Here is a 17020-nt window from a genome sequence, read left to right on the forward strand (position 1 = left end):
ATTTAGATTATGCAGATGATATAGTTTTGATTTGTGATGGGCCAGAAGAGATGCAGAGAGTGTTGGACTGTTTGGTGAGTGAAGGTCGCAAGGTGGGTTTGGTTATTAATTGTGGAAAAACTGAAATAATCAATATGAATATGGAAAATGCACAGGAATGTGTAATTGGAGGTATGGTTGTAAAGCAAGTTGATAGGTTTAAATATTTAGGTACTTATTTAGCCAAGGATGTTTCTTTGAACTTTGAATTCGAGGAAAGGTTAAAGAAGGCTAATCAGGCAATGGGAATGCTTAAAAATATTTGGAATAATAACAATTTCTCTCTGCATTCAAAAATCAAACTTTATAAGGTAATGGTTAGGAGTATCTTAATTTATGGACACGAGTCTTGGTACAGCACAGTGACTATGGAAAATAAATTCTTGGTGTTTGAAAATAAAGCACTTAGAAGAATATTAGGAGTTAAGTGGTGGGAAAGGATACCAAATAGTAGAATTAGAGAAATAACGGGAGTGCAGCCGATCGATGAATATGTTAGATTCTCACGATGGAAGTGGCTAGGACATGTGTATAGGAGACAGGGAATAGTACGAGGTACACCAGGGTGGGTGGCACCTGGTAGGAGAGGTAGAGGAAGGCCAAAAGAGACGTGGGTGAGGACAATGAGACGGGAAGCTGGAGATGAGTGTTGGGGAGATCTTGAGGAGTTAGCACAAGATAGGATGTGGTGGTGTGAGTTCATCGAGGCCCTATGCATCCCCAAGGGTGCCACAGGAAATGCTTGATTGATTGATTGATAACTGATCTACCAGAAGACCCCCCAACATGTTCAAAAAATATCCCTGCTAATACCAATACATCAGTCCTGTATGAGACAGCCCTAGCATGTATGCAGTATGGACGGTGGGTGTTAGTGCCGAAGTTGTGACATGTAGAGGTGTATGGTATGAAGGAGGACTACTGGGCCTTCGGAGCAGGGTGTGAAGCCTATGCCCAGAGTCGGACACATAAAAAAAAAAAAAGTCGATTCTGAGCAGCCTGATCTCGTAACTGAATATCTGGTTGGTAGGGGTAGATGCAGTGCCGTCACCTAGTGGCATCACGTTACAACAGTATACTGCCTCCGCCACAGAGCAGCCTGTCTGTGCCAGTATCGTGTTCACTGTTCGATGACACCGCTCTGATATTATATTACCAGAAGGAACGTTGGCACAACGATATCTGACTGCCATGCCCCAGCAACTGGTAAACCCACTGAAGACAGAACTATGGAAGCTGCCAGCGTTGCCAGTCAGCAGCTCCTTGGGTGCTCCACACTCAAAAAACACAGATTCCAGCAGTTCAAAAACACTGCTGGTGTCTTGATGTCTGATTCTCCTCCAGATGGCGTAACGTGATGGGCTACACTCAATGAGTCATGTAGTGTTGATTTCTGACATGATAGATGTCCATGCTAACTCTGGTGTTGATTTCTGACATGACAGATGTTCATGCTATCTCTGCCCCAAATCTCTGAGGTCCCCAAAACCCCCTTTTGCCACCTCTTGGGTACCAGATCAATAGATTGGCATCCTTGGCACCCACGAACGACCTTGCGTGCCTGCTGCCATTGAACTGTTGGGTATAATCTTCTGCAGCAGTATAATGTGCACCTAACACCTGGATGTCTGCTGGTTTCATGAATTTTGTCTTGCTCAGAAACAGCGGCAACAGCCCCACACACTGGTTGAACATTCTCAAGACAAAGCCGTCCCTTCGGTACTCGAGTTAGTGCATCAGTCTTGTTCTCGAAAAAGGACACAAGTTAATCATTGACGATGGTTTTCAACATCTCTAGGCGTCTGCAAATCAGCATTTCACTAGATGCTTTAGTATTCACACGTGCTTTTCTACAGTTCAATGACACACAGTCCTCGAGTCAGTTATGAGAGCCAATACCTTCATCTTCCAGGAGAAAGCGAGATTTAATCCTTTGACGATAGCATCCAGCTCTGCAAGATTGATGTGGGAGCAGTCGTTCCGTCATACCCAACACGCATCTTCTGTGATGTCCCCGTTCACTTCTAATGCAGCTCCCAGTGCAAGAGAACTCGCATCCACCCAAAGAGTAGCTCTTCTCCTGCTACATCCCATCGTCCTCCTGCCAGATCAGACCTCTACACCCACTTCAGTGTCTCCGTGAGCTTGGAGTGCAACTTAGGGTCAGTAATCTCATTGTCCCATGAAGTTGTGGCCTCATTGGCATGCCTGTTCATGTAAGATGCCACCGCTCTCAGCCAGACACACACAGGCAGATGACTTGTCAACTGTCCACAGAGAGAGAACATGATGTGCCTTGTCAGTTTCTTGGGATATCATTGACATCATTGTCACACCTCCAGAAGAGACGGTGGTGCTCCTCCCAGACACTGATGTCAAGCATATGGACTCCTTCTGACATGTGCTCGGCCATTTTGCAGGTCAGGCCATGTAGTACAGGTAGGCAGCTCCACCCAGGGAAGTACTACTGCCAAGGTTACGGGAGACTCAAGATAGCCTGGGTTCCATTTTCTTTCCTAGGCCTTGGTAGCTGGGTTCACATCTTTCTGCCTCACACACCGAAGGGCATCAGGCTGCCCTCTTTACACAACACACACATCAACATTATATTACATTACCTTAAACCAGCCATCCTCTCTCCAAAAAAACACCGATCTTGTCATTACATATCATACGTCCCTGTTCTCCCCCCCATAAAAAGAACCATGGCTGCTGCTATACTGGAAATCAGTGCGGTGGTTTCTCGGGTGACCACCACCAGCAGGGATGAGTTGTCTGCACAGGGCCCTCCCGGTCGTCATCAAGCGACTGTTCCACCTCCAGTGTTGTGGCACCCTAAATCTGCTCGTCAGTGCAGTAAAATTTTCTTTTGCAATATTAGGGGACTTCACTCCAACATCAACTCTGTTCAAAATTTCCTCCAGTTTGAATCCCCTGATCTGTCATTTCTGACAAACACAAGTAAGCTCCACCTCTGATTTAGCTAGATATAATTTTCCTGGTTATATCTTGATTCAAAATTTCAGACCCAAAGGAGGTGTATGTTGCCTTGCTAAATTAGAAATTGCCCTGGAGGAGATTACTAAATTTAATTGTCCTTGTTTCGACTATTCCATATACAAAAATTCTTTTGGTAAAATTAAGTATTTCTGTTGTGTTTATCGTTCCCCTAATGCCCCGTCAGAGCCGAGTTTATTAGACTCTCTGTCTTCACAACTAAGTGTCCTCAACATTAGTACTGCATCAGAAATTACTATTCTGGGTGATTTGAATGACCATAATGTCGAATGGCTCACTTATTCACCCAGAACTGATGACTCTGGTCTTCAATGTGAGCTATTTGCAGACTCATTTAATCTCACCCAGTTAGTCAGTCAACCCACCCATGTACAAGACAACCCCGATCAAAATCCCCACCTATTGGACTTGTTTCTAACAACCAATTCAGATAATTATAATGTCGAAGTGAAGTCCCCCCTCGGATCCTCAAATCATTGTCTGATTCAAGCCACCAGTTTCACACCTACCACACCCTCCTGCTCTGAACATGTTGTGATGACTAAGTGGCACTACGACAGGGCAGACTGGGAGGGACTTCAAAATTTTCTCATGGATGTTCCTTGGAACTACTTTTTCTCCCATGGTGCAAATTCCACATTGGGCCACATACAGGATTTCATTAAAGTCAGCATGAAAACATACATTCCCCATCATAGTTACAGAATAAGATGTAATTCTCCTAAATGGTTTGACCACAATTGTGCTAGAGTAACAGAACATAAAACAATAGCTTATAACACTTATACAAGGACCAAAACCAAAGAAGCCTTTAACTATTAGAAAAATATTAGAAACCATGCCAAAACTATTATCAATCTTTCTAAATAAAACTTTCTACATAGACAAGCTAACAAACTACTAAACAATCCAAATGATAACAAAATATTCTGGTCAACCCTTAATTCATTCAAGACTACTTCACTACCACCTCTTCCATTCCACCGTTACAGTCTCCAAATGGAAATCTAGTAAGTGACCCACGCAGAAAAGCCAACCTTCTTGTTGACATTTTTTCAACAAACTTAACCCTAAATTCAGAAAATCATAATATTTTTGTACTTGAATTTGATTCCCCTCAAATTCCTTCTTCCATGATTCACACCAGATTTGTCTATCTATCTATCTATTGCCAGACGCATCAATCCCCTTTGGGGTGGCCACAAACAAATCGCCTCCAAGTCGCCCTGTCCCCCGCCATTTCACTGCCCTGCTCCCAACTCACACACACCCCCTCTCATATACCTCTCCACCCCATCCCTCCATCTCATCCTCGGCCTCCCCCTCCCTCTTCCCCCCTCCACCTCACTCACATACACTCTCTTCGTCAGTCTTTCACTCTCCATCCTCTCCACATGGCCAAACCACCTCAGTGCGTTCCTCATAACTTTTCCTATCACATGCACATCCACACCACAAAGCTCCTTTATATCCTCATTCGTCAGCCTGTCTCTCCACGTGACTCCACAGGCTCCTCTTAAATAACTCATTTCCACTGCTCTCACTCTTGACTTGTGTCCTTCCAACAACGTCCAAGCTTCACTTCCGTACGTTAGAGTTGGTATCACAATACTGTCATGTAGTAACTTTTTCACTTCCATGCTCACTTCCCTGTTTCTTATCACTGCTTTCAAAGAACCAGCAACCATTCTTCCCTGCTGTACCCTTTCAAGCACTTCACCCTCCAAACCTCCATCCTTACTCATCACACTACCCAAGTACTTAAACGTACTCACATTTTCCAATTCCTCACCATCCAAGCTCGCTGTACATTCACTAACTTCACCGCTCTCAAAGACCATCACCTTACTCTTCTCTACATTCACCTTTAGATTTCGTTTCTTACACACTCTCTCAAACTCATCCACCAAGCCTTGCAGCTCCCCTTCGTCTTCATTCAACAACACAGTATTATCTGCAAACAACAGTACAGGGAGTTTCCAAACACTACCCTCACTCACCAGGGCCACTCCAACATCCACTACCCTACCTTGTACCTCTTTTATTACCCCATCCATGTACAGATTGAACAACCATGGAGACATGACACATCCCTGTTTCAAACCAACTTTCAAAGAGAAAAATTCACTTAGTTCACCATCCACACGCACTGCAGCCTTCGCACCATCGTATATACTCTTCACAGCATTCAACAACTTCCCATCTACTCCATATATTCTTAACACTTTCCACAATCCTTGTCTATCCACCCTGTCATATGCTTTCTCCAAATCCATGAAAGCCGCATACAACTTCTTTCCCTTCTCTAGAAACTTTTCCACTAAAGATCTAAGAATGAATATCTGATCTACACAACGTCTTCCCTTCCTAAAGCCTCCCTTTTCTTCTCCAACTAATTTCTCTGTTCTTTCTCTAACTCTGTCTATAAGTATCCTACCATACACTTTTCCTGTTATACTAAGAAGACAAATGCCCCTATGATTGCCACACACTTTTTTTTCCACTTTTCCTTTGTACAAGGGAATAATTATACCTGACTTCCAATCCTCCGGGACTCTACCTTCCTCCCAGGCCAAACTGCACATCTTCCACATCCATTCTACTACTATCTCTCCCCCATGCTTCAGCATTTCACCACACACTCCATCAATTCCTGGGGCTTTTCCCGATTTAACTTTCTTCATTGCTTCCACAACTTCTATCCTACTGATTTCTTCCTGTCTTCTCACCTCCCTCCTTCTCCCAGCCATTCCCCAGCAACTTATACTCGCATTACTTCCATCCTCTACGTTCAACAATTCCTTAAAGTGTTCTCTCCATCTGCTCACTTTTTCTCCCTTCTCCACTAGTAATATACCATTTTTATCTTTCACTCCCCTGTTAACTTCACTTCCACCCTGTCTTACTCTTTTCACTTCTCTCCAGAACATTTTCTTACAGTCCCTCCACTTTACACTCAAATTCCTTCCAAATTCCTCATCCACTCTCTTCTTACTCTCTCTTACTAATCTTTTCACCTCTCTCTTTCTTTCCACATATAACTCTCTCTTCCGCCTCTCAACTTCTTCCACGCCCCTATTTCTCATCCATTCATGTATGCTTTCTTCTTTTGTGCCACAGCCTGTTTCACCTCTTCAGTCCACCACGCTGTTCCTTGCACCCCCCTCCGTCTTCTCTACCTTCCACACACCACATCATATGCTGCACATATTTCTTCTGTAAATATCTTACACACACCTTCCACGTCTCCCATCTGCTCCAATTCATATTTGCCCAATCGTTCCTCCACTTCTCTCTTATACTCTGCCTTTTTCTCATCCTCTTGTAACCTTTCCACTCTCCTTGCAACTACTCCTTCCTCTCGTCTTTCCCTTCTTCTATTCCTCCATCTTACTTGCATTCTAATTCTGGCCACCACCAAGTAGTGATCAGAAAGTCCACTCCCCTAACCTCTATACACTCTTGCATCCTTTACACATCTTCGCATCCTTTCATCCACACACACATAATCAATCATTGCCTTCCTTTCATTCAGTTCACCACCCACCCTTCTCATCACTCGCCATGTATACCTGTAGATCATTCTATGCCTGAAGAGGGTATTGGCTATCACCAACCCCCTCCCAGCACAAATGTCCACCAATGCACTCCCATTCTCATCTATCTCAGCAGGCACACCCCACTCAGCAACTATTCCATCCACCTTCACATTCCCAACTTTACCATTCATATCACCAATCAAAAACACTCTCTCATTCCTTCCAAACTTTTCCATGCACACTTCTACATTTGTCCAGAACTCTTCTCCCACTCTTCTAGCACGATCTTGCGTCGGTGCATACACACACACAATCCCCCACATTTGTATTCCAACTTTCAACTTTACCCACACAATCCTTGACCCAACTGATCCATACTCTCTTATGCTATTCTTCCATCTTTTACTCACAACTATACATACTCCTTTTCCCCTCTCATTCTCACCTACTCCTGCACATATACCCCATCCATACTCCCATTCTCTCACACTTTCTCCTCTCCATTTTGTTTCAGTTATTCCACATACATCCACTTTCGCACCCTCAAGCACCTGGACAATCTCTCTCTCTTTCACCTCATCATTCGCTCCTCTTGCATTCCATGTACTCATTACCAAGTCCTTTGTCCGGTCCTGGGTCGTCATCATTTGGTCAGTCCTTATCCGAGGCTTCTTGTTTGTTTTTTTAGTTAGTTGTTTTCCGGGGAGGGGCACTAACCCTCCGCCAACCCTTTTAGTCGCCTTTTACGACAAGCAGGGATACTGGGGGAGTATTCTTGGAAACCCCCCTACACCCAGAAATTCCTTCAATAGTACTTAAAAATTGCTCCTCAGTGTTGGCTTCTGTATTAGCAAAATTTTTCCGCTTATCCACCTGTATCACAATTTTTCCAGCCCCATGGAAAGAAGCAAATATCCATCCTGTTCCTAAAAAGGGGGCAACTTCTGATCCATCAAACTATAGACCAATTGCAATAACTTCCGTTCTCGGTAAAGTTTTTGAGACACTAATTAACAAACACATAGCCAAGAATCTAGAAATCAATAAATTGATCAATGATCGGCAGTATGGATTTAGACAGGAACGTTCAACTGTAGGTATTTTTTGCCTTCTTACCCATCAAATTAACAAAACAATAGACCAACATGGTGAAACACACACAATAGCACTTGACATTTCAAAAGCATTTGACAGAGTATGGCACCAGGCCTTATTGTCTAAGATGTCACACTATGGCCTTGCATCACTGGTTCCTCTAATTTCTTCTTACCTTCATAGTAGAAAAATACGGGTCATGGTAGATGGAATTTATTCTCAGTTTCATTCCATAAATGCTGGCGTACCTCAGGGATCAGTTTTGGCACCAACCCTCTTTCTCATTCATATAAATGACCTCCTATCCGTCACGCACAACCCAATACACTCTTATGCTGATGACTTGACCCTTCATAGTTCTTTCACATTTAGTACCTCCTTTACACAATTTCATATTATCAATTCCCAAATAAACACAGCAATTTCTCTGAACCAGGACCTTTCTAAATTTAATCAAGGGGGACAAAAAAATCTGGTCTCATTTAATGCTCAGAAAACTAATTACATTAATTTCTCCAATAGAAAGAATCCCTCAGACTCTCACATAGCTTTAAATGATGTCAGTATTCCCATATCCACTACAATTGATGTCCTAGGTGTTACTCTAAACCCCAACCTAAACTGGACAGCTTATTTTAAATCCCTTGCTAAAAATACTTCTAAAAAACTGGGACTTATGCACAGAGCTCGTGAGTTCTTCACTGACGAGCAGATGGCCACAATATACAAAAGTCATGTGCGTTCTCAGATCGAATACTGTTCATCACTGTGGAGTGGATGTGGATTGGTTGCATTGAGGCAATTGGACAAAATTCAAAATAAAGCCATTAAATTAATCAATAATCCTGCCATAACGCAGGACCTTCCTCCGTTATCAGTATGTAGGGATGTTGCTTCTTTAGCACTATTTTATCGATATTTTTACCGTAAGTGCTCTAACGAACTGGCTTCAATTGTGCCTCCCCTTCACATTTTCTCCCGAAATTCTCGGGCAGCTGGGAGCTCCCATGAACTCACACTCTCCTACAATGCAGAACCACTGCTTATCAAAATTCATTTATGCCCAGAACTACAGTACTACTTTCTGGAATTCACTTCCTGGGAGTTGCTTTCCACATATATTTAATCCTTTCGATTTTGAATCCAATTGTTATAAGTATTTTATGAATGGAGGATGGCTTTAGGCACACGGACTTATTTTTTTTTAGTTTGTTTTTCCTTCCTCCATTTATTATAAAAAAAAAAAAAAAAGTAATGATTCAGGTGACTCTCAACCTCCGCCGCAGATGCTATGCTTTCATTCACTAGTATGTCATCCAGACATAGCGATGTGGCGCAGATAATCCTCTCATCCCAGCTCAGCATGGTGCCCAGGACCTTCTTCAAGACGAGAGGTACAATGTTCAATCCAAAGCCCAGTCTTGTAATGCAATAAAGTCTTCTCTGAATTACCACCGTCTGGCTCGACCATAACGATGGGCGAACGTAAATTTGCATGTAGGCCTTGCTTAAATCCATGAGAGTGACCCTCTGTCCACACCTGCGCCACTCCCTAATTTTCTCTGTGCAGGCGTCTGCTTCCACTATGTGCACATTGAGATAAGAGTTCAGTTTATGGAAATCTAGTACTGGGAGCACCTTTTTCTTATGATGTTGCACGATTGCCATCAGAGAAATGGTTCCTTTCACTGGCCCGTGGATACTCTCATCATACTGAACAAGCCAGCCATCCTTGATACACTGACACATTTCGTTCTCATATTCCTGACGAACCTCTCGAGGCACCCTGTACTCTGAGACAGTATTCATTAACCGTGACAGCCCTGTGTCACCACACCACTTCCACAACATCGTCCAAGTGCATGCTTTCACATCGTATGTCGCTTTAAAGTCCTTCTCGTCGATGTCAGTAGTTGCCGCCGGTGCCAAAGCCTCAGAATCCTTGATACCGAACCATACATCGTTCGGGGAGCACACTGTCACACCATGTAGGGCTCTTACACCATTCATGCTTAGAATGAAGGTGAAGTTAGGCAGCTTAGAAGGCACCACAAGCACGCTCACACTCACAGATGCTCCTGAAGACAATTGAACTTGTACCTCGCCCATCCCCTTACACACATAATGCTCACTGCTCACTGTCGTCACGCTAACATCCTCTCTCATCCAGCGGGAGCACATAGGGGCATGAACAATACACTTAGTACAGCAAGTGTCAACCAAGGCGTCACAGTTCATTCTATTAACGGATAATTGAACCACCGGCAGAGCGCCACTCACTGAGACTCTGGAGAGGAGGCTGGCGCTAATGCCACCTCTCCCAAGTCATTTCTCGGGCACGATGAAGCGAAGTGACCAGGCAACCCGAAGTTGAAGCAGTCACGCTCCTGTGTCCCCCTCAATGCCTGCCACGTCCAGCCAGACAATCACAAGCGTAGTAGTTTGGCTGATTACAAACCCGACACAGCACACCAGCCAATACCGCAGCTGACCTGTGTGGTCGCTGATTGAAGCTGGCAGGTAGAGTTTTAGCCCCAGCACCGACGTTTTCCTCTGCCAGAACGACTCGTGCACGGTTCAGAATCTGGTTAACATTCATGTCTTCAAGGCATGAACCGGCTCTCAGAATTTGGCAAGCAGAGTCAGGAAAGCCGGCCACAAAAGCACAACTCAGGCCGGCATCAGGCATTCCTCCAAATAGTGCAGCCAGGCAGAATAGGTCAGCCAAATGCACATTGACTGACTCACCATCACGAAGTCTGCGTGCGACAAACTGCTCGTAGGCAATAAACTTGTCTGCAGCAAAACAGAAATGAGTACTGCCTTTATCTTGTCATAACTTCCTTAGTCTACGTTGCTGAGTTGCTGATACATGGAGAATGCTCCCCCCGTAAGTTGAAGTGGCACGACAATGTGTAGCTCAATGATCCCTCGCATCCGGCACACAAGCCCCAGTTTCTCGAGCCACTCAGCTACTGTTTGTGATGCACCAGCAATCTCAAATATCAAGCAGAGGTCCATGACAAGGTTGTCCAAACGAACTGCAGGTTCCTCAGACTTCGTCATTAGTTGCTGGTAAGTGCCTAGATTGCTAGTAGCAGGGACTAGTTGTAGGCAGAGGGAGACAACCAACTCTCTTGCTCGCTTTAATCCAACTAAATAACTAAAACTGGGTCATCAACTTGTCACGTTGGTCTTGGCACTTCCAAGCTCCAACCAGCTCAACAACAACTGGCTTAACAACTCGTCACGTTAGGCTTGAAGCTTCGAAGCTCACACGGAATAATGTACAAGAATAAATGAGTCATGAAAAATAGCAAACACACACACTCACATGCACACTACACTTCTTCCGTCACGTAAATAATTCATTTCCATGTCTGCCCTCCCGTCTTCCTATTTCTCTCATCCTTCCTCTCAGATTATTCGTCTTCTATCCAGTTCGGTTGGCTCTGTACTGAGTGACAAGCCTAATTGTATCCTGTGACTCAGGAAACCATTTACAACGCCATGTTGGAACCACATACCTAAAGAACAGATTGAATGGAACATGCAATGGCGCCCCTATTAAGTTGGTGAAGAAACAAATGCGGCATCCATCCAGGAAACAAAGCTGTCAAATGCAAGGCGACAATGGTTCACTACGCTGTAGGGGCAGTTATTGCTTGTGAATGATACATCATCACGGTCATATAGATTATGGTTGATCAGCAACAATAATCAGCTACAACAGGATTAAGTCAAGGAGTTTTTTGTTTCATCAGCTCCTTTCTTCTTACAGACTCCCATCATCCTTTTTCTCTCTCTTCACCGCAGTATTACATTTTTGTTTCTTGACTGTCGATACTTCAATGACCACTGCTTTTCAGAACTGTCCCCTTGCAATCTTCCTCCATTACGGCAGGCGCGTCTCGCCCGTCTGCCAGTGCAATCTCATTTCTTTTCTGACAAAACTTTTTCATGCAAAAATTAACTGTTACACTCTGTTATTCATGCATGCAACAGTTCAACTTTGCAACTGTCTGCCTCACTCTCTATTTCCCTTTATCTATGACATGCAGTCTTTTAAACAGAATTTGTCCAGGCATCTGTAAAGGAATGGAGCATAAATTTGACCCTATTTTGTCCCTTTTTTCTTCTTGGAAAAAACAATTTCTTGTGAGCCGTTAAGATTTAGTTCTTTCTTCCCTACATGAAAAAGTTAAGAACAGATATGGACTGAAGGCAGATCTTTGACGCAGTTCCATTTTCACCTAAAACCATTCTGTGTAATAAAATAATAATAATAATAATAATAGTAATAAAAATAATAGTAAAATGAGTAATAAAAGTTGTCCCTAACTCAGAATTTCCATAAATAATCTCACTAGCTTTGTAGGTGCAGCTCTTTTTCTCGAACCCAAACAAACTACCGTCTCACGCACATTGTCTTAGGTTTTCTCCAGATTAACAAATCCAGAGAATATCTTTTTATTCCCTTCCAAGTTCCTTTACTGTAACTCTCTCTCTCTCTCTCTCTCTCTCTCTCTCTCTCTCTCTCTCTCTCTCTCTCTCTCTCTCTCTCTCTCTCTCTCTCTCTCTCTCTCTCTCTCTCTCTCTCTCTCTCTCTCTCTCTCTCTGATCAAAAAATGTATGCTGTGTAATCGTTGCATTTCCAATTACAAGATACATGATTATGAAGGTGAGTCATGCCGTGTGTGTGTAAAGCAAGTCAGTGGTAGCATATACAGTAATAGTGTGTTTCAGGTTCGTGGCGACGGGGTGCTGAACCTGGGGCATCTACAGGGCGCCTTCATCGTGCTGGCGCTGGGCCTGTTTGCTGCCTCTCTCACCCTGATGCTGGAGCACCTCGTCTAACCTAGATTAACCAAGCCCTTGTCCTTCCACCACCCTGCCTCACGCTAGCCCTTCTTCCACCATGCCTCTCATCCCAGTCTTCCCACCACCCTGCCTCACGCTAGCCCTTCTTCCACCATGCCTCTCATCCCAGTCTTCCCACCACCCTGCCTCACGCTAGCCCTTCTTCCATCATGCTTCTCATCCCAGTCTTCCCACCACCCTGCCTCACGCTAGCCCTTCTTCCACCATGCCTCTCATCCCAGTCTTCCAATCGCCCTGTCTCATCCTAGCACTCCCTCCATTCTGTCTCACCCCAGCATTCCCTTCACCCTATTTCACCTCGGCTCTCCCTCTACCCTGCCTCGCCATAGACTCCCTCTGTTGTGCTACACCGTAGAACTTCCTGCACCCTACCTCACCCCAGCCTCCCTCAACTTTACATCACCGTTACTGTCCCGCTTTTCTGTTTCACCTCAGCTCTACCTCGACATTAATTCACCCCACCTTACCTCCACACTCATTCACCCCAACCCTAACTCTACCCTGCCAATCATCAGCACTCCCCTCACTCTGCCTCACCCAGCTTCTCCTTCCACACTGCCTCACCCCACTCTCCCTCCACCCTGCCTCACCCCACTCTCCATTGGCCTCCATCCTAAAATATCCCACCTCGCTCTGCACCCTAAATTATTCCACATCTCCCTCTACCGTGCCTCACCCCAGTCCTCCCTACACCCTACCTATTCTCACCCCTCCCACCACCCTACTGCGTCCCTCCAAACTTCCTCACCCCAGCCCTCTTTCCAGCCTGCCTCACCCCAGACCTTCGTACAGTTTGTCTCATCCCAACCCTTTCTTCCTCTGGCCTGCAGTTCATTTCGCCTTTCCATTCTGCCATAATCCTTAATAAAGGCCTGTAGATTATATATAATTATTCTTGGCTTACCTCTATCTATCTATCTATCTATCTATATCTATCTATCTATCTATCTATATCTATCTATCTATCTATATACATAAATTGTATGTATCTCTCTCTCTCTCTCTCTCTCTCTCTCTCTCTCTCTCTCTCTCTCTCTCTCTCTCTCTCTCTCTCTCTCTCTCTCTATATATTGCCAGACGCCTCAATCCCGTTTGGGGTGGCCAAAAATAAAACGTCTCCACGTCGCCCTGTCCCCCTCCATTTCACTGCCCTGTTTCCAACTAACACCCCCCTCTCTCATATACCTCTCCACCCCATCCCTCCATCTCATCCTCGGCCTCCCCCTCCCTCTTCCCCCCTCCACCTCACTCACATACACTCTGTCCGTTAGTCTTTCACCCTCCATCCTCTCCACATGGCCAAACCACCTCAGTGTGTTCCTCATAATGCTTCCTATCACATCCACATCCACACCACAACGCTCCTTCATATCCTCATTCATCAGCCTGTCTCTCCATGTGACTCCACAGGCTCCTCTTAAATAACTCATTTCCACTCCTCTCACTCTTGACTTGTGTCTTTCCAACAATGTCCAAGCTTCACTTCCATACGTTAGAGTTGGCATCACAATACTGTCATGTAGTAACTTTTCCATTTCCATGCTCAATTCTCTGTTTCTTATCACTGCTTTCAAAGAACCAGCAACCTTTCTTCCCTGCTGTACCCTTTCAAGCACTTCACCTTCCAAACCTCCATCCTTACTCATCACACTACCCAAGTACTTAAACGTACTCACATTATCCAATTCCTCACCATCCAACCTCGCTATACATTCACTGACTTCACCTCTCTCAAAGACCATCACTTTACTCTTCCTCACATTCACCTTTACATTCCGATTCTTATACACTCTCCCAAACTCATCCACCAAGCCTTGCTGCTCCCCTTCGTCTTCACTCAACAACACAGTATCATCTGCAAACAACAGTACAGGGAGTTTCCAAACACTATCCTCTCTCACCAGGGCCACTCCAACATCCACTTCCATACCTTGTACCTCTTTTATTACCCCATCCATGTACAGATTGAACACCCATGGAGACATGACACATTGCTGTTTCAACCCAACCTTCAAAGAGAAAAATTCAGTCAGTTCACCATCCACACGCACTGCAGCCTTAGCACCATCATACATACTCTTCACAGCATTCAACAACTTCCCATCTACTCCTTATATTCTTAATACTTTCCACAATCCTTGTCTATCCACCCCGTCATATGCTTTCTCCAAATCCATGAAAGCCGCATACAACTTCTTTCCCTTCTCTAGAAACTTTTCCACTAAAGATCTAAGAATGAATATCTGATCTACACAACCTCTTCCCTTCCTAAAGCCTCCCTTTTCTTCTTTAACTAATTCCTCTGTTCTTTCCCTAACTCTGTCAATAAGTATCCTACCATACACTTTTCCTATTATACTAAGAAGACAAATGCCCCTATGATTACCCCACACTTCTTTTTCCCCTTTCCCTTTGTACAAGGGAATAATTATACCTGACTTCCAATCTTCCGGGACTCTACCTTCCTCCCAGGCCAATCTACACATCTTCTACATCCATTCTACTACAATCTCTCCCCCATGCTTCAGCATTTCACCACACACTCCATCAATTCCTGAGGCTATCCCCAATTTAACTTTCTTCATTGCTTCCACAACTTCTATCCTACTGATTTCTTCCTGTCTTCTCACGTCCCTCCTTCTCCCAGCCATTCCCTAGCCACTTATACTCGCATTACTTCCATCCTGTATGTTCAATAATTCCTTAAAGTGTTCTCTCCATCTGCTCACTTTTTCTCCCTTCTCCACTAGTAATCTACCATTTTTATCTTTCACTCCCCTGCTAACCTCACTTCCACCCTGTCTTACTCTCTTCACCTCTTTCCAGAACATTTTCTTACACTCCCTCCACTATACACTCAAAATCCTTCCAAATTCCTCATTCATTCTCTTCTTACTCTCTCTTACTAATCTTTTTACCTCTTTCTTTCTAGATATAACTCTCTCTTCCACCTCTCAACTTCTTCACGCCCCTATTTCTCATCCATTCATTGTATGCTTTCTTCTTTTGTGCCACAGCCTGTCTCACCTCTTCATTCCACCATGCTGATCCTTGCACCCCCCTCCGTCTTCTCTTCCTCCCACACACCACATCACATGCTGCACATATTTCTTCTGTAAATATCCTTCACACACCTTCCACGTCCCCCATCTGCTCCAATTCATATTTGCCCAATCGTTCCTCCACTTCTCTCTTATACTCTGCCTTTTTCTCATGCTCTTGTAAGCATTCCACTCTCCTTGTGACTACTCCTTCCTCTCGCCTTTCCCTTCTTCTATTTCTCCATCTTACTTGGATCCTAATTCTGGCCACCACCAAGTAGTGGTCAGAAAGTCCACTCCCCCAACCTCTATAAGCTCTTGCATATATATATATATATATATATATATATATATATATATATATATATATATATATATATATTAAATATATATATATATAATCCATGCTAACTTTGTCACACTCATCCCTACTAAACCTCCTCTTCCTGCGTGGGCATGTACAACTCCCACCATTCATTACTTGCCGACCATTCACATATGCTGGAAACTGCATCATTTGAGAGCGAGAACTTCATCTGAATGTGCTCTAAGTTCCAAAAAATATTTAAATAAAGAGGGTACCAGAATGCATCCTTGTCGTGATTCCCCACAATGGTTGATAGGCGGGTCTGTATCTCATTCAGATGGCATGCAATATAGGGCAGAGCGATGGCTACATCAGCCAGGGGCTCGAGATTGAAGCGCAAAGAGACTGCATCTCCTATCGCCATTACCTCGCCTCCTGAGCCGGCCAAAGCCCCGGGTCATACACCACCATCGCCCTCAACCCAACCCGGACCCTGTTAGGTTCAGCACTGCCAGAAGGTGGAACCAAAAAATGTTGCTCATAAAAATGAGTTTGAAATAATGGGAATGGGCCCTGTTAGGTTCAGCACTGCAAACAGATGGAACCAAAAAATGTTGCCTATAAAAATGTGTTTGAAATAATGGGAATAATTATTAAGAGATCTGCAAGAAACAGAAGGACTGTGTGCAGAGCACAACTTTAACTGATATTCATTGACTGGGGAAGGTGAAGGAATGTGTGAAGAGGGTTCAGTTGGAGGGATAGGAGTAGGAGAAGTGGATATTGTTTCTGCAAGTGATTCCTCCAACTCCAGGCCTCCCACTTTGCACTTAAAATCATCCGCATGCACCCACTTTGTATCTCTAGTTGACAATTCCTGTATTTCAAACTTGTTTCCCTGTAGACTTATCACACGGTGTGGGCTCGTGAATTTGTCATCCAATTTAGAGGTGTGCATATATGAACGGTCAAATGGCAGATTTCCAATACTGACACTGATAGGTGAGGCAGACTTATGCTGGCTTTGTACCATGCTCTCTTGAGACAAAGCTTGATTTACTTATACATACTGATGTATTTTCTGCAAAGTTGACATTTTC

At 44.1% G+C, this 17020-nt stretch overlaps 1 protein-coding gene across 1 annotated transcript in view; it reads left to right on the forward strand.

Moving 5' to 3' along the window:
- Window positions 1-12548, forward strand: part of LOC145398047 (glutamate receptor ionotropic, delta-1-like) — a 328107-nt gene extending 315559 nt beyond the window's left edge. The window contains exon 7 of the mRNA XM_080271009.1: window positions 12438-12548. Within this exon, the coding sequence (XP_080127135.1) occupies window positions 12438-12548 (111 nt within the window). The remainder of the gene's footprint in view (window positions 1-12437) is intronic.
- The last annotated feature ends 4472 nt before the right edge of the window (window positions 12549-17020 follow it).

Source organism: Coenobita brevimanus, chromosome 44 (genome assembly GCF_032717465.1).
Source record: "Coenobita brevimanus isolate Jiangsu-jjx chromosome 44, ASM3271746v2, whole genome shotgun sequence".
In the NCBI taxonomy this organism is placed as follows: domain Eukaryota; kingdom Metazoa; phylum Arthropoda; class Malacostraca; order Decapoda; family Coenobitidae; genus Coenobita; species Coenobita brevimanus.